The sequence below is a fragment of the Vitis riparia genome, chromosome 13, assembly GCF_004353265.1.
Source record: "Vitis riparia cultivar Riparia Gloire de Montpellier isolate 1030 chromosome 13, EGFV_Vit.rip_1.0, whole genome shotgun sequence".
In the NCBI taxonomy this organism is placed as follows: Eukaryota; Viridiplantae; Streptophyta; class Magnoliopsida; order Vitales; family Vitaceae; genus Vitis; species Vitis riparia.
This window is the reverse complement of record NC_048443.1, coordinates 23,016,835-23,041,292: the sequence shown is the minus strand read 5'-3', so window position 1 is coordinate 23,041,292 and position 24,458 is coordinate 23,016,835. Positions and strand designations below refer to the sequence as shown.

The 24,458-nt window shown below is 36.1% G+C and overlaps 3 protein-coding genes across 8 annotated transcripts; 1 reads left to right on the top strand and 2 right to left on the bottom strand.

The window, feature by feature from the left end:
* Positions 1 to 333: 333 nt before the first annotated feature.
* LOC117927839 (protein WHAT'S THIS FACTOR 9, mitochondrial) lies at positions 334 to 1,702 on the top strand. The gene has a single exon (XM_034847533.1). It carries the CDS (start codon positions 405 to 407, stop codon positions 1,599 to 1,601), a length of 1,197 nt encoding a protein of 398 aa, XP_034703424.1. The 5' UTR covers positions 334 to 404; the 3' UTR covers positions 1,602 to 1,702.
* A 281-nt stretch (positions 1,703 to 1,983) lies between these two features.
* Positions 1,984 to 16,197, bottom strand: LOC117927781 (pumilio homolog 4). Of its 5 annotated transcripts, none has more exons than XM_034847459.1 (11): positions 16,135 to 16,197; positions 12,574 to 13,261; positions 10,056 to 10,890; positions 9,348 to 9,933; positions 9,116 to 9,257; positions 8,930 to 9,037; positions 7,247 to 7,459; positions 7,054 to 7,164; positions 6,663 to 6,857; positions 2,595 to 2,769; positions 1,984 to 2,499 (listed from the first exon to the last, which is right to left on the bottom strand). In XM_034847459.1, exons 2-11 carry the CDS (start codon positions 13,249 to 13,251, stop codon positions 2,462 to 2,464), a joined length of 3,081 nt encoding a protein of 1,026 aa, XP_034703350.1. In that variant the 5' UTR covers positions 13,252 to 13,261; positions 16,135 to 16,197; the 3' UTR covers positions 1,984 to 2,461. The 5 variants fall into 5 exon arrangements, with proteins under 5 accessions (XP_034703350.1, XP_034703351.1, XP_034703352.1 ...); XM_034847460.1 differs by having other exon boundaries at positions 16,085 to 16,169; XM_034847461.1 differs by lacking the exon at positions 16,135 to 16,197 and adding an exon at positions 13,546 to 13,901 and having other exon boundaries at positions 9,348 to 9,927.
* On the bottom strand, positions 16,115 to 24,136 carry LOC117927783 (thioredoxin-like 3-2, chloroplastic). 2 transcript variants are annotated; one of them, XM_034847462.1, is made up of 5 exons: positions 23,619 to 24,136; positions 18,853 to 18,927; positions 17,541 to 17,607; positions 16,287 to 16,366; positions 16,115 to 16,203 (listed from the first exon to the last, which is right to left on the bottom strand). In XM_034847462.1, the coding sequence occupies exons 1-5, from the start codon at positions 23,939 to 23,941 to the stop codon at positions 16,170 to 16,172; spliced, it is 579 nt and encodes a 192-aa protein (XP_034703353.1). In that variant the 5' UTR covers positions 23,942 to 24,136; the 3' UTR covers positions 16,115 to 16,169. The 2 variants fall into 2 exon arrangements, with proteins under 2 accessions (XP_034703353.1, XP_034703354.1); XM_034847463.1 differs by lacking the exons at positions 16,115 to 16,203; positions 16,287 to 16,366 and adding an exon at positions 17,256 to 17,359.
* Between the last annotated feature and the right edge of the window lie 322 nt (positions 24,137 to 24,458).

Sequence of the window (24,458 nt, the reverse complement as noted above, 5' to 3'; positions counted from 1 at the left end):
ATTGAATATTATTTCATATCTTTTAACCAAATAACCTTTAAAAAAAATAAGGGTACAAAGATTTCTTTAGGGTAGACTTTAATCCAGTTTAAATTTTATAATATGAATTAATTAGTTAAAATGGATAAAATAATTCTTAAATTTGTAAATTTGACGTCTTTTATATTTTTATTTAAAAGTAATTTATTTTTTATTATTAAAAAAATCATTTTAAGAAAAAAAAAAATGGCGGATGGTTAGATTTCGAAATCTTTTGTTTTCAATGAACTTTTTAGAAAAGGGCAAAAAGAGCCCTTTATTAGGTTCCCGAACTGCTTGCAGAGAGGGGTTTGAGAGTGAAAGCCTAAAAGGGCAGAGAGTGGGAGAGAGGCGGCGGCGGTTGCGGTGGCGACCTTCAAGCCGAAATGGCGTTGTTCCGCAATACCCTCAAGAAACTAGTTTCATCCTCAGAAGCAACCATCATTAACCTCCCCTGCCTCCACACCCGCAAGTGCAACTATGTGAATGTCTACATGAAATGGAAAAAGGACTCTTATTATGACTCAATTCCACATATCCTCTACTCCCCATTCCTTAAACCCATAACCTCCCTCACAAACATCATCTCTCAATACCCAAATGCCTGCATCCCTGTTTCTGCCGTCTCCAAAAGGGGTCTCGAATTGGACGTCCCCGTCAAGGTTGCCAGGTTTTTGAGACTCTACCCATCAATTTTTGAGGAGTTTGTTGGACCCCAGTATAACCACCCCTGGTTCAGGCTCACCCCACAAGCCTTGGCGCTCCATGAGGAAGAGCGCGCGGTTTGTTGTGATCGGAAGAAAGATATATGGATGCGGTTGAAGAAGTTGATATTGATGAGTAGGGGGAGGGTGCTTCCTCTAAGGGTAATTCAAGGTCTGCGGTGGTATTTGGGCTTGCCCCAATCAAGTTTTGACGAGGGTTTTGATTCTGATTTGGGTTTTGAGGTTGTGGAGATGGAAGATGGGGAAAAGGGGCTAGGGGTGGTGTCGGACGAAAGGGTCTTGTCTGTAATGGAGATGAATGCAATGGAGAAAGGTACGCGGGATGATGAGGAAGGGTCAATCGAGGCAATTGAGTTTCCCCTTTATCCCTCCAAGGGTTTGAGATTGAAGAGGAAGATAGAGAATTGGATAGATGAGTTCCAGAAGGCTCCCTATGTATCTCCCTACGAGGATTCTTCCAATTTGGATCCAACCAGTGATGCGTCGGAGAAACGAGTTGTGGGTGTGCTCCATGAGCTGTTGAGTCTTTTTGTGGAACACTCGGCAGAGAGGAAGAAGCTACTGTGCCTCAGGAAATTCCTGGGGTTGCCGCAGAAGTTCTACAAGGCATTTGAGAGACATCCCCATATCTTTTATTTATCCCTCCGGAACAAGACCTGTACTGCCATTCTCAAACAGGCTTACAATCAAAACTCCGGCATAGAGGCCCATCCGCTCTTGAGAGTAAGAAAGAAGTATGTCAAGTTGATAAAGGAGTCGGAAGTGATATTGAAGAACAGGAGGATGAAGACCAGAGGTGTTCATCGTGAAGATGTGGGTTTGGATTTGGATTCCGTGGAGAGAGAGACACAACATTGATATGGGGGTGCAAATCTGTGAATTAGTTGTTGGTCTAATCGGTACAACCATTTAATCTTGTTGATTGTAAAAAAAGAATAAATTACCAAATCTTTACAAAATCTCCAAGTAGTTTTTTTTTTTTTTTTTTCTATTGTTTTTAAAATTTTGAAATAACGAAATATGAAGGAATGATTTATAACGCATAGGGATAGTGGTAATGGATGCTTTCTCAAAGGTCACAAATCATTAAATCATCCTTCCCTTACCACCAGATTTCTTGAATGAATTCGGATGTGAAAAGAATTATCCATTTTTATCATTTCTAATTCGACAATAAACCTACCCTATTTTTTTAATGTGAATTTACAAGGTTTGAAACCTTAACCTATACAAACATAAATTGGAGGAAAATTATGGTTCCATTACTCCATGGAAATAAGAGTGGAAAAATGACAATATATGTCGTGAAAAATAAAGTGCAGAAATATATACATGTAAACTAGTGAAACAAACTCCACCTCACATGTTTACCCGTTGCATTTCACCCTTTACACTCAGGAATTTTTCTTTACAAACTATCAACTATTAAATTATCTAATCCCAGAAAGGCTGCCTATCTATACCCTATTTTATCTCTCACCTTCACGGTCAAAAAATGACCTCCTTGCTTGAGAGATTGGACATGTGAAATCTTATTCCAACAGGCCGTCGTCCGTCTACCATTTTGACTTATTTACATTCATAAAAACAGAAAATAAGGACTCAGAATGATAACCATCACCATCCCTGTCAGCTGTACAAAATCATTTTTTTCCCCCTTCTTTTTTTTTTATGGGAAACACAGGGTGTCTTCATCTCATCTTTGAAATTGGGATACCTCAAGAAGAAAATGAGGATGACAATCCCATGCGCCTTTCTGCAAAAAATATATTAAAGATTGAGTATTACTAGTTATGTTTTTTTTTTAAAAAAAAGGAAAAAAAAATGATTTACAGGAAAAGGGTTACTCACCTCCTGTTGCAATGAGCTTTTCCACCCGAGAAACAATATGTTTACCATAAGTATATCTCTTCAGGGTGTTGAGATGGACCTTGATGCGAGAGAGAATCAACTCTCGAGTCTGATCATCACAAGTCTCAATAACCTTTTGCACAACATAGTTTCCAAATGGGTCTTTCATCATGATCTGCAATTTTGCAATTCATCAGTGTTGCTCAGTCTACACTTTTTCACTAGATGAACAGGATAGATAAATAAACAAGTTAAAACCTCTTACTCATAAAGGGTCACCTAAACAAGAAGGAACTAAACTAATAAGTGCTTCTCTTTTATCTTCCTTGGTTCTTGATCGATAAAACTAGTTTTCAATTGGAAAACTGTATAAATAATGTATCATACAAAACATAGCAGCAATCTATATAAAAATTTACAAGCTTAGCCATGCTAACTCCCTCTGAGTCACAGATAAAAAGAAATTAAGCAAAAAAAAAAAAATGTAATTGACATGCTAATTGGCTGAGCTTAGTGTGGAATCACCATCTGACAGTTTGGAGGAAGTTCAATTCATTGCAAACCCAACATGGAAGACACAAGAACTGTTACAGTGTATGAAATACATTGTGAGCCAAATGTCATGGAGCTAGTCTTCTCCTAAGCTCACACGCAGCATTTAGACAACTTTAAGATACCTGACGTTGCAAAGTCAACCTTCCCCTTGTACTTAGCTAGCTAGGCTAAGTTAGGCAGACGACTTGGAAGCTAAGAGAACCAAAGGCAACACAAGGAAAGGAAGCTTTTATTGCACAAGTAAGCTTACAATGCTTAGGAAGCTCTCACTTGCTTGGTGCCTTGGTCAAATGGGGCCCTCACCTATTTATCGGTACCTCAGGAACTCTTTGGAACCTTGAAGGGTTCTTTACAAGTCAAGAATTCTTTAGAACATCCTACACAAGTCTTATGTACAAGATGACTCTTGAATACTCTAAAATGCCCAACACTTATCCAATGTCTCCTAGCCTAGTGTAGAGATGTGTGGACATCTCTAGGCTTCTCGAGAATCTTCCACATTCTTCCATCAATGGACAAGTGTGGATGGCTCTAGAAGCTTCCTACTCCCTATATAAACTCACAAGAGGGTCATTTGGAGTAGGGTGTGACACAATATCCAACAAGCTTAAACTTTTAGGAAAATTAGTTGTACAACATGATATCCCACCCTTATTAGGTGGGAGATCAAGTGTTCAAACCTCACCACTGCATGTTTATTTACCCAATTTATTAAGCCCATGTATACGCCCAAAAATGAATGCTACACATGAAGAAAGGTGTTAGAGTGCATAATATCTATTGCGAGCCTAAATCCTACAAGTTTAAGCTTTTAGGAAAATTGGTTGTCCAACACAAACCTAAATTCATCATTTTTGAGGGTATCCATAATTTAAAAATCTATAATGGTTTTATCATAACTTCTAAATTATTTGAGCCTAAATCCTACAAGCTTAAGCTTTTACGAAAATTTATTGTCCAACACAAACCTAAATTCATCACTTTTGAGGGTATCCATAAGTTAAAAATCCATAATGGTTTTATCATAACTTCCAAATTATTTAAGGGTACTTGGAAAATTCATTTTATATGGCCACAAGGATGTAAAGGAATCCAAGATCAGGATGAAACTTCAACTTTAACCAAGGTTTAAGACCAACATGGATCCGAAGATCCTAGTACTACTGACAAACAGTAGGATAATAGCTTTTTCCATGGAACTAACTGTACTTCGGTTTTGTGGGTATCTATTAGTTTTCTGATAGAACTCCTGTACATGATTAATCGGTTTTGTGGGTATCTATTAGTTTTCTAATAGAACTCCTGTACATGATTAACTTTCAAGCAAAATTTTAACTTGAAGCTGTGGTATGCTAAATCAATTTCCCCAAAACCCCAAGCATGTCTAATAAAGGACCTGCTTGCATGACCTGGGTATAGTATTTGGCAGTCTTTCTCCCAAACATGTCTAACAAGGAACACATCCTAGTTCTTATTATTTTTTCTTTACTTTTCTATGTTAGATGAACGTATCCTAATTCTTCCTATTCTTCTTTCCTTGTCTATGTCAAATTGACACTACCAAGATACCTTAATTTACATAGGGTATGTAAAAGAGATCACACGGCAATTCAGCCACAACCTCTTATACTTAAATTGAAGGATGCCCCTGTTTGCACACCCACCATGTGTGCCAAACTTCATGACGCTTCTGACTCTCGCACTCCTCTCGATGGCTCTAATTTTCATTCATCCTCTACACTCACAAGCTGACATTTCAACAAAATATTATCAAAGAATAAAAGAAAAGCAATGTTGCAAAGAAGACTAAAAAGAGGATAGTGAATTCAGCAAAATGCATGCCAAGTAATCACCAGCCGTCATCTCAGCTGTGTTAAATTGTGCTTCCCTATAGCCTCACCCAGCTTTCAACTCCACTTTTTTCTTATAAACATCGCTGGTATTAACCAACATTCTTCTTTCTTTTCATCTTTCCGTGTGTCACCTCCTGCTTTTCTCTAAATACTCTTGGCAATCAAACCAAGGTTGCTAGGCATCATAGCAATCTCACTGAAGAGAAGGTGATCACACCTTACAAAGAAGCTCGGTAGGCATTAAAAACTCTCAAGAAAAAAAAGCAACATAGGTACATAATGTTTATGAGACTCAGAGAACTTATTTTCCTAATAAGAGTAAGACTTTATTTCCTAGTAGGAAAATGACTCATTTTCATAATTAAATCACAGGCTAAAAAATAGAAAATTGACAATGCAGAAGGATATGATCTATTGACTCTTTGTCTTCCTTACAGAGAAAATATTAGTTCACCAAAGACCATTTTTTTCTTTGCAGCTGATCCAATGTCAAAACCTTTTCCCAATAAGATTCCAATGCAAAAAAAACCTACCTATTAAAATCAATTTCAATTAAAACAAAAAAAAGACTTAAAACTAAATGATAGACTACTGGGCTGTGCAAAAAATATAGAAATTACTAAACTACCTTTACCAAAATACTTTTCTCTCTCATAATTAGTCCAACTGATAACCTAATGGGAGAAAGGTGGTTAATGCAGGGTATGATTTTTCTCCAAGCACAGACACAATCTTTCATTTTTTTTTTTTTTCAACACTCAAAAATATGGACATCTTAGAGAATTGAATTCCAATGCCAGGTATTTAGTGCATTCCAAGCAAGATCGTGAGAGGTGTCTTGAGTGAGAACACCTGGTGCCTTCAGTGGTGACTCGTGATTTGTGACTCCACCTATATCTCAATAGGAAATGCAAGGAATCAAAGGAGTACAATGCAGAATCCACTGCAAAGCCTGTTTCTCTTACCACAAACTGGACTCAAATGGCAATTGACAAAATGGTGAATCTCTTAATAATAATAATAATAATGATCATTTTGACCCAACATCTATCTACTAGAGCCTGATGAAAACTTCTATCAATCCCCACACTACAATATCCATCTAATAGAGAGATTTTAAAAACAAAAAGACATAATTTGAACAGTAGAAGGCTTAGTTGTTGAATATTAAGTTGTTAAACAGAAAGTGGAGAATGTAACACTGAAACAAGGACTTCAATGGCATGTAATATTTAAAGGTAAAATAAATATTAAAAAAAAAAAGCAGAGAACAATTCCAAGGCTACTCTCATGGACAACCAGAAAAACTTGGGTGGGACTGATCATCACCAACATCACAGCTCTTCAGAAATCATTTAGTTTGTACAAAATGTATACAGGAATGAGAAAACTAGTCTATGCAGCCCACTGATATTAGAAGGCAGCCTATCGTAAGGAAGACATGACATGGTGAGTGATAAGGAGGAAATTCTGAATTCTTGTTTTTCTGGTTCCTAGATTTCTCTTTCTCAGCTTATCTTTTTATCAAAATGAAATTCTAATTTTAAAAAAAACAAAACAGAGGAATACATCTTCAGCACCAAAGATAGTATAGTATTGCTTATCAAAATAATCAAAATAATATAGTATTTGAATTGGAAGAAAGCAAGGATGCGCAAACCTGCAAGGGCTCATTTTCATCAGTGGAACCAAGCATTTCAGTCACCAATAGTTGACGCTCTTCAGGACCACCAAAAGTTAAACACTTCTCAACAACATTAGAAGCAAACTTCTGCTGACTCATCTTTACTATTTGTCCTGCAAGCTTGCTGATAATAGCAGATCGTTCGTGTGGCTTACCATATTGCAAGACATGCTAAACAAGCAAAGGAACGAACCTCAGGGGACAAATGAAGTAAAAAAAAAAAATTATAGGTAAAATAATAACACAATAATGATAAAACAGAGATCATCAAAAGGGAAAAGTCAGAAAAGAAACAAGTACCAAAGAAAGGGAATTCGAGCATGAAATCTAACAAGAAAATAAACAAAAAATTTATTAGTAAAAGTACCTGAATAACATAATTCCCATATTGGTCATGTGCCAGAATACAAACAGACTGCATGATTTCATCCATAATGATTTGTTGTGTACTTGAATCATCACAATGTTCCAGTACTCTCTGTTACCACAAAATTTTTGATAAAATGGAAGATATAGATATAAACTAAAAGAAGATGAAGACAACACTACAAATTCCATACCTGAATGACACGACAGCCATAAGGGTGGGTAGAAAGTGACACAACTTGCCCATAGAAGGATGATATGATAAATTGAATTCGATCTTGCGGGACACACTCTATACACTTCTGGATAACATGATTCCCATTCTGATCACGAACACATTTCATCACTGAACCATCGAGCTCTGCCACCATCTGAGTCTGCCGATCCACATCAACCACCTCTAAGGCCTGTGACAGAATTAGAGCATGAAGGACCTTTCTATAATGAAATAAATCTTGAGCATCATACCATGATCAAACACTTCTCATACAATACAATGGTTGTGCCCAAACAATTCTCTTAGTCCTAAAAATATTCTAATTGCCTAATCATTTCATTAGGCATTCAATGCTAAGAAATAGATAATCCAACTGACCAAGTCAGAAGAACAATAGCAAGATGACCTTGCTAAAGTAATGGAGAAATATGGTTCTGTCAGATATGTGACAAAGTATGCATTCTTCACATCTAGGGTCCAGCTTGAAAAGGAATGTTAGTGTCAGGAAGAGTTTGAATCATTAAGGAGAGAGTATTAAAGTGATACTGTAGAATGATGCAATAGATACATCCATTAAAATGTCCATTACATTCATTTCAATAGCAGAGACTGATGACTTAATCATCCAGCGATATTGGAAACTTCCTCCAAAACTTCATATCTGTTCCAATCCTGTAAACGAATTGAATTGAGGCTCAACCAGGGAATATTTAAGTCAGATCCATTAAGGAATTATTCACTTGGATCATCTTAAGGTGTAAAAGGCCAAGTTGAATTTGAAGCCAACTTGTTATTGGATATTCAATTGGATTAGTCATGTGCTGCAAAATATGTTCATTTCTTTCTCATTTAGTAAATTCCATAATTAACATCAATCTATCTTACTTGTAAAAATATGGAAACAGTCACTGCAAGTACATTTGCAAATATCTTTATGCCCGTGTAAAATAGTTGATACCTCATGAGATTGCTGACTCTGCAAGTTTGCATACTGTTCACCACCTGATTAATTATTCGTTCCAATCTCTCTGGATAAAAATGAATGATTGTTTCTATTATCAACTTCCCAATTAACCTTTTGATCTCTTCAGAGTAGACTCTTATCACTAAAATAGCCAAGGCTCTCTAAGTAATTTTATTTTTGATAGGAAAGCTCTCTAAACAGTTATCAACGCCCTCATTTAAGATAATCACTCATGCCTAGGATTGCTAATTTCTAAAGTTCATTGTAGGATTACATTCATCAAATGGAAGTGCAGGGTAATAAGGCTGCAAGTCTCTTTATAAACTTGGTACCTTATGGAGTGCGATATGCAGATAAAATAATAAGCTTACTGGACAAAAATTTTCCATCCTCATAGTTATTATTGAGAAGGATGAAAATCAACTCAATGCACTTTGCATAACCTAACACCCATATTTCCCGGTTAACTCCTTATGGAAAACCCTTTTTGTTGTGTTAATGTTCAAGTATGTGACTGGTTGTCCTTAAGTTCACAAAGAATCAAGGACTAGTACACACAGGATAGAGGGAAAAAAGGGTTTAAGAAGGTTCAAAGGTTAGTAGATAAATGGAGGGGCGCCTGAGAGAGAGAGAGAGAGAGAGAGAACACCAAAACATGAATGCTGGGAAATTAGAATGTAAAGCTTAAGAAAGAACCTTTTGAATAACTCTGCAACCATACATTTGAAGACTTAGGGGCAAAATATGGCCAGTAAGTTCACTGGCTAGTGCCTGTCTTTGACTTTCTGTTCCATGCTCAAAAAACTGAAAATGCAAGTAAAACAATTTAAGTAACAATTCAGAATGTATAAATAGCGTACTCATTAAGTTTCTTGGATATACTTTCTGTATGACATAATTCCCAAAGACATCAGTCATCAAAGTATGAGAATGAGGAATAATCTCAGGGAATATCTTAGTCTTTTCATCCACTGTGGCAGTTTCTAGTTTCTGCTGAATAAAGCGGCTCCCATATTGATCAGTACTGTATTAAGAATAGGAGATTAAAACTCTTAGAACTCAAGCTTGTGCTTCATAAGTAGAATACAGCACTAAGACAGGATTATATGCATACCTGAACTCAATTACATGATCAACAATGTCAGAAAGTTCAAAAGACCTGGTTTTGTTGTTCTTGAATTCTTCTAACAAGGTTGATGCAAATCTTCCTTCCATGTTAGAAGTATCTGTGTGCCATGATGTAATAGGTCCACCCATTGAACTTCTCATCATGGAAGTAAAACATGCGATTTGATCATTCTGAAACATTGGATTTCCAGATCCAACAGAAGGAAGTGCAGAATTTGCCATTGGATTTCCTGGATAAGCCATGCCAAGACCATACGAAGAATTCCCATAGTACCCTTGATTCAAACCACCAGATTTACCTAAAAGTGGCAACTCATATTGTTGTTTTTGCTGAGCAAGCAAAGTCTCAAGGTACGCTTTCTGCAACCCTAACAAATCTCCATGTGAAGTGCCAATGAAATTCCTCACTGAAGAAGGATCACCCTGGCTAGCAGCTGTACGTGTTGCATAATCTGAAGTTCCTTGCATGTAGTGGACACCATGCGGTTCCATGTATGAGTGAAGGTCAGAGCCCACCCAATTTCCACTTCGACTCAAACTCTGTCCATCTCCACTACCACTCAAAGCTGGACCTAAAAGGAAAACGCAACTTCAACAACAAATGATACAAGCAAAACCTTGAGATAATTTAAAAAAAAAAAAAAAAAAAAAAAAAGGTTGTATGAAAAGCTACATGACCAAACAAATGACTGACCTGAATCATTATGATTGTTGATCATGGTATTCAGCTTCTGATTCACATGATATCCACTAGGCACATGGCCTGTGAAGTCTATGCTTGGGACATTTGCATTTTGATAACTAGGTCCTTCTAAACTTGAAAGGCCTGAAGAGTTCACCTTTGAGTAAAGACTGGCAGAAGAAAAGGTTCTTTTAGGAAAGTTTATTTGCCCATCGAGATCTGTTACAATTCTATTTTTTCTTGCTAAATCAAGATAGTTTGTAGAAGTGTAGGGTTTTGCAGCTTTGGATTTGTCAGTGAGTTGCTGCTGCACACTCTGGCTATTACCATTGGGCATATTTAACAGGAAATCAGACTGATCATCAAATTCTGCATGAAGTTGAGACTGTAAGTGACTATTTTCATCTACACATCTATTTCTTGACATGCTTAAGCCAGATAAAGTAGCTGTGATATTAGAAAGCTCAGTCATGCTAGAAGAACGACCATTTTGGACATTCATGTCAACAATATTTTTTTCAACTGGATAAACCCTGTTACTAACAGGAGGAAGCCCAGAAACAGGGAGCCTCGCAGCCAGCTGAGGTTCAGGGGTTGTACTTCTTGACAAAGATGAACCCACAGCAGATGGAAAAGAATGAGAAACTGTAGCACCAGGACTTTGAAGTCTAACATTGCCAGGAGCACTTGATCTGGAATGCAAACTCTTGATGGATTCCACTCCATTACACAACTCTGCTGGATAGCAATCAGAGATGGCAGTTCCATCCACAACATCACCAAAAGCATTATGACTGGCAGGCCGTGGGAAAGGACTTGATAAGGATGCAGGTCGATCAAGTCCTTCCTGCAACATAAAATAACTTCAGTTATTAAAATAATAGAAAGCCATATAAAACAAGAATAAACTGTTATCACTTATCTTGAGTGATTATGCATGTTGAATCCAATTGAATTGTTTACTTATATTTACAGGCAAAACCAAGGTGATCTCAGAAATCCATAATCTCAATGAGTGTGATAGTCAGATAGAAGCTATGGTGGTGGAGTTTATCAAAAGAACTGATATAAAGTGGCCTGCACACCATATTGTGCCCTGATTCTAGAAAAGCAAAAGTGAGAAATTCTAAAGAGCAACAAATGCAAAATTATTAATTGATAATGCATGAAATAGTGTGATAGCCAGGCTAAAGAGCAAAGAGGATTGCTCAAAACATCTATCAGCCAATATCATGGGGCATGTGTCTATGGGTATGATGGGTAAATGCACAAATAACAAATCAGAAACTTCAAACTGGAATGCAACTTTTATCCAAAGCCATTGGATCAGCAGGATAATGATAAATATGAATGCATAAGTGTAGAAATAAAAAGGGAAAATAATCTTTCCAAGCCAATGTAAGTTAGAAGACTGAATTGTAATTGGTCAAAACCAAGTTATCTAAACTGAAACATTGAAGTTCCACACTACCACTCTTTCCTCCCTCTTCATTGGGGATTTATACATGGGAAGGCAAAGAGCTCTTTTTGTTTTGTTTTTGCTTTTGATTATTTTTCTTTTTTCTTTTTAAGGAATGACATTGTGAATCAGAGGCACAAACACTGACCAGAGCTATTCAGGACCCAACATTTAGGAATAAGCAGAAAAATAAAATGATTTTTTTATAGGTAACAAGAATAATACTAAATTTAAAGTTCACTTAAAAATTGTCAAGTGTATAATAAACGTAAACCATGCTGACCACAGCACATGAGTTTATCTGACTCAGATTATGGTCCAATGGCAAATTTCCACATCTTTCATATGAGAAGCCTTTTAAAAGGGAAAAATTGAGCAATGGAGATTGAGTACAGTGCAAGACGCATTAAAATGGAAACTTTCACAGAATACAAATTCAAGATCAGGTGCAACAAAGGGACTAAACCATTTTCATTTGCCTTCTATTTGGCTTATAAACACTGAACTATCAATCTGGACTTCAGTTTGGCATTTAATGCTTCATTCTTCTGAGATATACTTAAATTCATGTTTACAGTGGCCCAGAAGTTGGAAACACAATGTACACTCAATACCACAATATAACAACTAAGACATTAATTGCATGTATTAAAATTTTTGTTCATATGAAAATTTATAAAAGGCAAATAAAAAAACAATACTTTTATCACCTAGACAATGCCCGGGTAATGTCTCCACCTCAGTGGAATTGCCTATTTATTCTCATTTGTCTTTGAACTTTCTATGTGAAGCAGCCAAAGATCACTTCCCTATTTATTTTTTCCTTTTCTATCTTTCATTCTACTTTTTTCCCGCTGGTATAATTTTATTCATGTTCCCCTTGTTGAACCCTAAAATGATTGAAACCTCAGCCCATCTATTTGATTATAGCCAGCAATCTTAGGGTTGTCCTACATCAGCTATCATAAAAATGATTGAATCATAATCATGCATCCAAAAAATAAATCTTGCAAGAAACTATCACAAAAATCTACAAATATTAAATAATAAGTATTGGCCTAAATCAATCACCTGAAGAATGTCAGCAAAACTCTTTGTCCTCGGACCAAGTCCTGCACCTGACAATCCAGTCAAACCGTCAGAACCCCTCTCTAGCCAATCACTGGAGGTCTGCCTTGGAATATGCCTCCCAGCAGCCTTCCTTAATTCCATTAATTCACTTTCTACCTTGTGTACTGAAAGTCCTGGCTGCCTTGAGAACAAGGATGAACTATTATCATCAACCAGAGCCCTCTTCCTCTCCCAACCGCCACTTCCCCCAAAGGATGAGCCAGCCTGAAACCTCTGTGCAACACGCCAATCCTCTTTAGACAACATAGGTGGGGGAAGTCTAGGATTGATATTCTCATGTGAATAGTAATAGGAAAGATATGCAGGGTGTGAGAGAATCTCATCTTCTGTTAATACTCCATTGGTGGTTTTATTGCTACTCCTATGGTTAATTTCATTAACATCTGCGTTCCTAAATAAACCGCCCACAGCACTCAATGACCCCTCAACCGTGGGTGGCGCACTACCACTTCGAAAAATGTTCAGATCCCTGCCTCGATCCACAAGTCCTCTATTACGCTGCTCTCGCAGCATTGCTTGAAGTTCATCGTGTAAACTATAATCCCCTATATTCCCATCCACTAGGCTTTGCCCCTCATTTAGACTTGTCCTCATATCCGTGTTACTCCCAGTGACCATATCCAAAACCCTAATTCACCAGCAAAACAAATCAAATCAAAACCATCATTATTTAACGAAATAAAAAAATTTAAAAATATGTTAATTAAATTTTCCTGAAAAACCTAATTTCTATTTGATTGAAATGAAAAGAAAATCGAACCGATATTTATCCAAATAGTTGTATTAGGTACAAGTCATGAAATATCTAAGATTAAAATCCTTGTTTGCTTTTCTTTTCCTTTTCTCAGGGACCAAACATGATCAATCATTATAACAAAAAAACATAAATAAATAAACAAATAAACTCCAGACCTTCACGCGAAAATCCCCATCAATACGAACAAATAATGCAATCGATTCTTGAGAAAGGACGTCAGAAAATATAAACAAAATTGTGCACATCCATGCAGAAATCCCACTATATACAATCTAGAGAGATTTTGTGAGTAGGAAACGGCGTGGGGGTAAGTGCACTTACGCTGCGGAATCGAGGATTGAGAGTTGAAATTTGGAATAAAAATCAGAAAATCAAGGCATTGAAGGCTTCAAAATCAAAGGAAAAAGAAGATCGAAAATATAGGAACGATTTTGGAACAATTCGAAGGAGATTTTTCGAAACGTTCGCCGAGAGAAAGAGAAAGGGGGAGTGTGGGGACGAGGTGGGTTGGAATTGGGGACGTGCGATTATATATGGACGGTGATGGACGGTGTTACGTGCATGCAAACTAGCAACCTTCTTTCGGTTTACATGAAAGGTTGTGTACATTCCAATTACACTCAATTTTTGGACATATTAAATATTAATCTTCTATTTTTAGTACACATTTTATGGTGATTGGATTGAGAATGAGGTAAGATATAACAGAAAAAATTATATCATATCTCATATATTAAATTTTTTTTTAATCAACTTTTTTATTTTTTATAGACTCATTTTGTAAAATAAATTTTTTTTATTTTATAATTAAAGAAAACTAAAAAAAAATATGTATAAAATAATATTAATATATGATATATAAAAATTATTTTTATATATTAAATAAAATAATATAAAAATATATATTTATAAAATTTAAATATTTTAATCATAAATATTATTAAATATGAGAAAATTTTCATTTTTTTATTTTAAAATATTAAAAATAATATATATTTTATATATTTTTTTATTCATATTTCCACCGAAGTCCTGCCGACCTCCACTTTGAAGAGATGTGAAGTGATGGTTTTCAAAGAGTGATGATTGCCACTTTCTTTAAGTCGTGGACTTTCTATGTCCATATATTTGTTGTAGGATTAATTGGACAAAAAAAGTCTTTTAACTTTTAAATATTAACAAAATAACTAGATTTGCTAAACAAATATAAAAGCCTTTATTAAGTTTAAAAACTAAAAACTAAAAATAAAAGCCTCAAAGCTAATCCAAACAAGGCTTATAACAGCAATGCCATTTTTAGTAATCCAGCTTAAAATTGTAAGATTAAGTTGGATGAGATTGAGGCCAATTTGGGCGGTTTCCTTGATAACCTTGTGTCAGAGTTGTGAAAAATCTTTAAAAGACTTAAATTGCTGAATAGGATTAAGATAAAGGAATTATTCTCTAAAGCACTTTAGAGTAAAAAGGATTTAAAGTGGTGTAGATTTTTCCTTGGCTGATTCTAATTTCCACCCAGCCTTTGATATCAAATACTTGAGGCTTTTGAGTTCCTGGTATCTAATTCCATGTTCAGTAGCATGCAATACCAATTCAAGTTTCAGGGGAATTCAGCATATTCCTTTCAGATAAGTGGAAAGTGACTTATTTAGGAATAACCATTGATTCCGTAAGAAGAATTTATTATATATACTATTCTGATCTTAAAAATAGACATCCGTTTTTCCAATTCGAAAACAACACGTCAATTTGATGATTTAGAATAAATTTTTAGTTAATTTTATCAAACAACCTTAATACTTAAAATAATAATTAAATTCTAAATTTTAAGTTAACAATTTAATTTAAAATTAACTTAAATCATTAAATAATAAATATTAAATTTTACCAAAGATCCCCTTAACAATAATTTAGCTTAAAATCAATTTAAGTAATAAGTATTAAGTTTTACCAAATGCCTACTTAGTTTTTCGTTCCGACCACAAGCATTTGCATACAAAAGAGCATTGATGCACAGCATTTGAAGTGTGACCTTGTCAATACTCTAGCCTATAAGGTAGCAACCTCCTCAGGGGGTCACATGGATCCTAAAAAACCAGTCATACACCATTGTCTGCACCTTGAAACATTGATACATCAATGACAAAGGAGAGATGGCAACTACATTTTTCATTTGAAGAAAAGAACCATTCAGATTGTTCATCTTTTCCAGTTGCAAGAGCAACAGCAGTGAACAACCTCTATAGTTTTTTTCTGTAAAAAGACGTTGACATCCCAAAGGAATATTAGGTATACTATAGTTCCCAGAGCATTTTGTAGCTGAGGCATTGTACAATCTAAAATGTGCAGTGCACAAAGCACTATGACTAAGAACCCAGTCCTCTAACCGAGCCATTAATCATGAAGCAGGCCAGGAACAAAAGCAACAGTTAGGAGCTTCCCTCACCAACTTCTTCCAGATCTAACTGTGACTGGCTAGGTTTGAAGGAGAGCTTGGGTGATAATGACAGAGGCACCCAAGGTTTAAGCTAAAGCTAATAGAAAACATTTAATATGGTAGCCTCAGAATGAAAGTAGTACACAAAAACAAATGCAAAATTTCCATTTATATGTATTCTATCTAAAGTTTATTAAGAAAATATACAAATTGATTTTATTTTATTTTATTTTTTTCTAAATGGAACTGTAACAAAATACCTTCAAATGATGTACTACATGGCACATTCATTTTCAATCATTTCACGAACCTCGTTAACAACAAAATATGCCTTGTGTCCTCCAATTACCTCGGCTTGCTTCTTGCTGTCCTTCCACAGCTGTTTGTTACACAGTTTGTTTCCATTATTTGGGTGGATCAAATGGTAGATTTCTCAAAGACAAGCAATGCAATAGAATTTACCTGTATAGTCGGCATCTTCTGCTCGGGTTCCCCACATTCACATACATGGAAATGTAACTAAAAAAGGTCAGTGACCATTCCTGCAAATAAGTATATAAAATGCAACAAAAAGTTCCATTGGATTCATAGCAGCAAATCAATCCCATAGTTGTATGATTAAAAAAGGACAAAGGAAACAAAAGCTTTAGTGTGTCCACGGATATACCACCTTTTCATTCCCCCCACCAATCTGACCATAAACTTCTTAAAATGATGCCTAAGCTGAATCACTAAAAGTTAAACGCACTTTTTTATATGGTTGCCCAATAAAAAGGTGGCCTCAGGTTCTCATCAATTTTTCTAACCAGGCAACCAGAAACCTATTTGTTGTGATTTTAAATTATTTTTAACTTTAGTGCATTGTTCCTAACTTTTATTTGTTGGGTTCACTGCAACAAGGAGAGATATCATGGGCTCAAATGCTAATCTGCCTGAATTCAACCTATTGACAGCTTGAGTAAAATGACCATTGCGTAAGGACCACAAGAGGTTTTCATAAAGCTGCATTTTTTAGAGGACATTCATTCCTCGTGGCATTCAATAAAAAATAAACTTCACAAGGGTTGCACTTATTTGGTTAAGTAATTAAAGAGGACTCGATTTTTTCATGAACAACCAACTGGTGTTTCCAACCCAAAAATTATTAAATCAGAAAGTGATTTAAATAAGTTGTGTCTAATGGAAGCAAATGCAAACACACCACGTGTGCTCAAAGCTCACACGAGTTGTACCAATCTTCTAACAAGTAGCCATAAGAGAGAAATTAACACAGTTAATTCAAATAGCATGTATTTATATAGGATTACAAAAGGCTACTATCCACAAGAAAATTTCAACTCGTGTTGCCATAATTCCTCCTTGGAGCCGTTGTTGCTCTATACAGTAAATGTTACAGGAGGTAACAACTTCTTTTCCTTTTTTTTCTTTCTCTTCTCTCTCCCAAAAGGAGATCATTTGTGAAAGTCGTAGTGCTTATAATTCATGTAATATCAGAAGGAAATTCACTAGGTAACAAAATACTGTCCTGAGCATCGCTACACATTTTGGACACATTAAAAAGAATTAATAGGGGTGAAACATGTGGACCAAAGTTTACTTTGGGGAGCAACTGTGCAACTATTAATATACAACCAAGCAATAGTTGAAGAATCAGAAACTAGGCAGCAAAATGAACGTCTGAATAATAGAAAACATTGGGAGTCATAAGAAACTTACAGTGACTGCTGCACGAGCAACAAGCTTGTGTGGAACTGTATTGACATCAACACAGTAAAATCGCAATCTACATCAAAGCATATTAAAAAAAATATTCTAAATTACTGAATCACTGAGCCAGATTGCAAAACACAATACAAGAAATATGACATAGGTGCAATGAACCCACTCAATATTATTTTGCAGCTTTTTGGTATTGAAAATACCCCATTTTACACATTCTTCCATACCAATTAGGAAGCAGGAGAGAAAATGGCATAGGAAATGAAACACAATCAAAATGATACAAGAAATATGACATGTGCAATAAGAAATCTTTTGAGAACCATGTTGGGGAAAATGAGGGAGCTATAAGTATGTACATGAGTAAACTAAAAGTGAATATTTTTTTTTCCCTTATGGATGAAGACTGAATTTCGTATGAATGCTCCAAACATTCGCAATTTGAAAGGAAATCACCCCTCCTTTTGATCATCTAAACCATTTGAGATCCCATTTTTTGCCTTTTATGGTGCACAAAGCTTCAATATTTCCACAAACACTAATGCAGTAGTGTGATTAATTAATAAGTATACTGCCAAGCATATCTTTGAAGATTGGTTATTTAGGCAGTGATACTCCACATTGGGCTCGCCAACATGGGGAGAAATGCTTTTTATCAAGTAATATATTGTTTTGAATTTATAGAACCACAAAATCTAGGGTATTCCAGAAATAAACCCCAAAATTCTATCACATCATAGAAAAATTGGGAAGTAGCTTAATGCTGTACCTTAAAATTTTGAACTATCGTTGTCCATGTTTGAAGAATACAGATAAGAAAGTACATTTGACACCTCCAACCAAGAGTGGAACTTCAATTTTGATGGTTTTTGAAAGTGGAAAGATAATGAGCAACTTGATAAGGTATGTTGACTAAATCATCAGGGCAAACATCAAGATAGAATTTATATTTAACATTGACAAGGTGAAAACCATTGTTGCAGAGCGGATGGTTCAGATACAGTAAAATGAGATTATAAGAATGCAAAATTTTTATTCAAAATAATTTTTTACTTTTTATTTTTGAAAAGAAAAAGGAAATTATTTATTCAAAATAATAGTGGTCAGATAAAAGAAGAAATTCTAGAACCTGCTGGAGAGCTCCCTTGCCATTGCCAGAGATCAGGATAATTTAGCAAAAATTTTAATGTGTGGAAACAAACAAGCTTGCAGAAAGCTATGGCTATACTACAATAACACAACCCAAGGACCTAATGAAGGAATAACAATCAGTTCAGTTAGATCGTTAGAAGAGAGAGTCATATCCAACCTTGGATAGTATTCAGCTGCCAATTTCTCCAATTTGGGTTTCAAATATATACATTTTCTGCACCAGGTTGCCATCCTACAAACCCAAATAACTTTACTTAAGAACCCAACTTCATGTAAGCTTCTCTTAAGATAAAATGAAAAAGTATATAAGCTTTAAAAATTACATGTATTCCTTAATTATATAAACTTAATGCTATCATGGAAATCAGTTTATCATACATCAAAAGAATGAAGAAATTTTATCTGTGCTTTAATCACAACCACTCCCAGGATGAAGGAAAATAATTGAGGTGAAATTAAGGCCATGAGTTCATCCCTAAAGGTCATCAGGTTTCATATAGAACGTTAAGGGATCAGCATGAAGAAAAGAATAGAGAACATGATGGATCTGATATATAAGTGTAGTAAATTACATGTACTAAAAACTAGAAAGATTTTATATTTTTACCATTTAATTAATTAATTCTAAGCAAATCAAACTGAAACTTTTATGATGATTTTCAGCAAAAAAAAAAAAAAATCTAATATTGTTGAAAATCATAAAATGGAGCAGATTTTTAGTAATATTTCTGTACTAACACCATCTTTCTCCCATATGTATCCATCATAGCACTTGGTGGAAGTTTGTTGTCAATTAGACTCATTTGTATCCTCACCTGTTGAATCATTAATCCTTTCATCCATATATACACCATTAGATTTTTATTTGAAACATGATCAATAACTTCATAATTTTTTTGCTCTCTTTTTGTTTGTGTCTGTGTGGGATGATGGGGGAGTCAAGAATTTGGCAGAACTCTGTGTCAACACCCATAAAGAAAGGAATATATTTGTATGGCTAGATATTAAGGAATGATCATAAATGTAGAATATGAAAGCGGATGAAGAGTTGGCTAATCACTTGCTCCTTCACTTTTCTAAGGCGAAAATCCTATGATAGTCTTTGTTTGGAGTGACTTGGGTGATGCACTCCTTTGTAAATGGAAATCTTCTGAGTTGACATGGTTTTTTTGTGGGGAAGAAGATAAAGAAAGGTTGGAGGGTGGCTCCTCTGTGCTTGTTTTGGACATTCTGGAAGGAAGAAATAGGATGTCATTCGAAGATATAGAACAGTGGAATTGAGCAATCAAAACTTTCTTTGTGCATCTTTTTGGATTAGGTTAGAGTGTATTGGCTTTGTAAATTGGTTGAGTTCGAAGTAAGGAGGTTGTTTTTTGGTTTTCTTTCTTCTTTCTTGCTTGTCTATTAGGCACTATTTATGTACATTTCACTCTTTTCAAGTGCCTTTAATATATTTTCTGTGTATAAAAAGAAAAAAATGAATGATCGAAATATCCATGCTATCACTTCTACTAAAAATATATCAAGTAGTAATTTTAGATGCTGTAAACATAGTCAATCATTATCACTTTTAGTGATCAAATCCCACATTCATTTAAAATCTATCACTTCTACTAAAAATATATCAAGTAGTAATTTTAGATATTGTAAACATAGCCAATTCATTACCACTCCTAGTGATTAAATCCTACATTCATTTAAAATATTTTGATGGGAGCTACAAACTAAAGAGTAGAGGGAAGGCAATATAAGAAAACTAACTTGCACATAAGGTCTGTTGAGCCTCTACTGATTAGTTAACCACATTTCTCTAGAATTATAAAAACACAAGCCCTTTTTTTTATAAGGGATCCAAATTTCAAAGATAGTAATTATTAAGGCATTAACTCTTGTGGCATTGACTTGTGTCCTATGTACATTAGTGACGCCCCTTTCCAAAGTGGTCAAGAAGGTCTTGACACATACTTAAGAGTATTATTGTTCTAGCAAGCATCCATTTTTAACCATCAAGCCGCAACCCTTAAGTACTAGGTACTCAATGGCAGAAAGATCGAGTCCAATGCCAAGATGCATCAAGTCCATATAGAATCTTCTTAGCCCTAATTCCTGCTTCAGTGGCTGCAAAAATTGAGAGGATGCAAAGGAACTTTCTTTGGTCAGGGATTGGGGAAGGCAAAAGAGACCATCTTGTTAGATGGGATGTTGTGTGTAAGCTGAGGGTAAAAGGGGGTTTGGGGATTGGGAAGATTCCCTTAAGGAATCGCGCTCTTTTAGGGAAATGGTTGTGGAGGTATCCTAGGGAGAGTACAGCTCTATGGCATCAGGTCATTCTTAGCATATACGGGACACACTCAAATGGTTGGGATGCCAACACTTTAGTCAGGTGGTCACATCGTTGCCCTTGGAAGGCCATTGCACAAGTCTTTCAGGATTTTTCCAAGTATACTCGGTTGGTCGTAGGAAATGGGGAAAGAATTCGCTTTTGGGAAGATTTATGGTGGGGGGACCAAATCTTCAAAGACCAATATCCAAGACTATTTAGAGTAGTAATGGATAAAAGTGTTCCCATATTTTCAATTCTTGGTTCGGATCGCCCTTTCTCATGGAACTTTAATTTCCGTCGTAGTCTAACCGATTATGAGATAGAAGATCTAGAACGCCTCATGTGTTCTATTGATTGTATGAATTTATCCACCTCTGCTTCAGATGCGAGATCTTGGTCCTTATTGTCTTCAGGACTGTTTACAGTCAAGTCTTTCTTTACAGCCTTATCCCAATCGTCTGATTCATCTCCTTTGATCCCTTATAAGTTTGTATGGAAATCTCAAGTTCCCTTCAAAGTTAAGGCCTTTGTCTGGCTTGTGGCACACAAGAAGGTAAATACCAACGACTTGCTACAATTGAGGAGACCCCACAAAGCTCTTAGCCCTGACATCTGTAAGTTGTGTATGGGGCAAGGAGAATCTGCAGATCACCTATTCCTTCATTGTTCTGTGACTTTGGGGTTGTGGCACAGACTTTTTCAGCTAGCCAAGATGGATTGGGTCCCTCCGAAAAGCATTTCAGACATGATGTTCATCAATTATAAAGGCTTTGGCAAATCCAAGAGAGGGTTGGTTTTGTGGCAAAATGCGTGCATAGCTTTAATTTGGGTTGTGTGGCGGGAAAGGAATGCTAGGATATTTGAGGACAAAGCTAGGAATTCAGAGAATCTTTGGGACTCCATTCATTTCATCGCTTCGTTTTGGGCTTTTTGCTCAATGGGGTTTAAGGGCATTCCCCTTAACGTTTTACAACTAGATTGGCTAGCAGTGTGTAGGTCCAATGAGACGGTGTAATGTCATGTTATTTTATTGTGTTGTTTAGTTTTATTTCTGGTGGGAGGATTTCTCATCCTCCTTATGTACTTTTTTATCTTTTCAATATATTCATGTGTGGTTTCCTATAAAAAAAAAATCTTCTTAGCCCTAATCAAATCCTTTCCTTTGCATAGTCCCTAGGTGACTTCCACCATCTTATGGGTAGACAAAAAGCTTAGGCCTCCACCTAAGGAATGAACACCTACGCTAGGGCACCAACCTCCCACCCCATACAAATAAGATGGAACCACAGAGACCACGGGCACACACGTCATCATTCCAATGGCCCCAAGACCATGGAACTCCTGACACCAGGAGTAGGGTGATGGTACTACCCACATGTGACTATGTGCTAGTCTGCATGCCATGGAGCTTGTCAACATAGCATATAAGGAAATTGCTAGCAGGTTCATGTGTTAAAATAGGACATGAAGGGATAACTTATCCTAGTGCAACACAAGGCTGTTGCAGAACTGCCATAAAGTGGTCAACTATGCATGAGCAGTGAGCACCCAAACCAATGCTGGGACAAGCCATTACAGGTAGTTCAGTTACAAGGTAAGCCACCTGATCTTGAGGTCAGAAGACTGTTATTATGAAATTTTGTAGGAGACAACCTAACTTCGGAATGAGATCCTTTCCAGAACTCCCGGATCATCCTTTGACAAAACACAGAGAGCAGTTATAACCATCTAGCCTAAGGCTAGATGAGGTACCCAAAGTCAAAGACAACAACTATGGTTGAGTTAATACCGTCAAAGGGTAAGGGCAAAAATATCTTGAGGTAACTTGTCTAATGCCCTAGATGCCTTCCTTTCCGGTTTTTTCCCAGTCTGCTCCTTTGAAGCTCTATTCCAGACGCATCCAGCCTACTTTGCAGGTACTCTGAAACAGCATGATTTGATGGAGTATGGATTTAGGTGACTCATCTAACACTTGTTGGAGCTCAAGTATCCAAGTCCCTATCGATAAGCTCCGTCCTTGGGACTCGAAAACTCAAGCTGCAGCAAGCATCATCAAGTATTAGGCTATGCTTGGTTCCGAAGAGTACTGAGAAAATTAAACAAAAAGAAAAAAACAAAAAAAAAAAGCTAAAAAAAATATGATTTTGTTATGTTTAGTTTGATGGTAAAAAATACCAAAATATATATAATTAAAATTAAATAAAAATGTCTACAGTATTAAATTATTTAATCTTTAAATTGAAGAAAAAAAAGAATTTAATAAAAATAATTTATTGATTTTATTTTAAATCTATTTTTTATTTTCTCTGCTTCTACCCTTTCCTCCCCTTTTCCCTCAAATTTTCCAGAATCAAACACAGCCTAAACCCTTTGAGTGTCCTCTTACACAAATGGAGCTGCATGAAAGTGAAGTCCACATATGGTACATGGTCAACGTGTGATGAACTCGGCAATCAAATTGGAGAGGATTCTAAATCTACTTCAAAATTTTGAAACACCCAAAACCGAAATGCTCCGAATTCAAGCAACCCAAATGCCAACAATCAACAAATTAAACAAAAGCAGAAAATCCCGTCAATGGCCATATGCAATACACATACCAAACAATGGCCACGGATTCTTCAAGCTGCTGGGCCTCGCCAAGAATGCGATCGAACTGGGTATCACTAGAAATGGGCTTAAGTTCAACCGACACCGGCGAATCATCCAGGTCCTGCAAAGGCCCTTCTTGGTTCCAAGCAGCTAATGCCCAGACCTTCCCTCCACTTACACCAATTTTCTGGGGAAAATTCAAAGATTTTCTTGGAAAATCAGATATAGAGAGGCCTGGAATGGAGAACTGCTGAGGAATTCTCGAGGAACCACGTGGGGTTGTGGGTGGGAGGGGAGTGAGAGAAGGGTAAAATCGAAAAGTGTCAGACATGATGAAGAGAAGAAAAAGCTGAAGTTGCAGAGGAGTTTGTGGGGTCTGTTCAATTGTAACCCTACAAGAACCTTTCAGTCTTTGACGGAGGATTGGAGGACGAGGAGGGTGGACCTGTGCCTCCTGCGCAGGTTAGCTGCGGTGGGTCCAGTTCTGTTTGGACTTTGGGTGACGAAATGGGTGGAGTTATGCCCCTTGTGCTTTCGTCATACGTCGTAGATTTTCTTTCTCGGTTTGGCATTTTTCATTTGGACATGTTTGAATATTGAAATTGTTGTCTCCTTCGGATTTTAAAGGGAAGGAAATTGTTAATGCATACAGTCACTGTTGTTATAAACATCTATCCATTTTTTCCTTTTGTTTTATATATATATATATATATATATGAAATGTGTAAAAAAAAAATTTCTCCAACCTCTTCATAATCATTCATTCAAAACCCTAATCCTATTTTTTCTTTCAATTCCTTTTTGTTTTTCCCAATATTTTCAAAACCAAATCGATAATTAATCAAGAA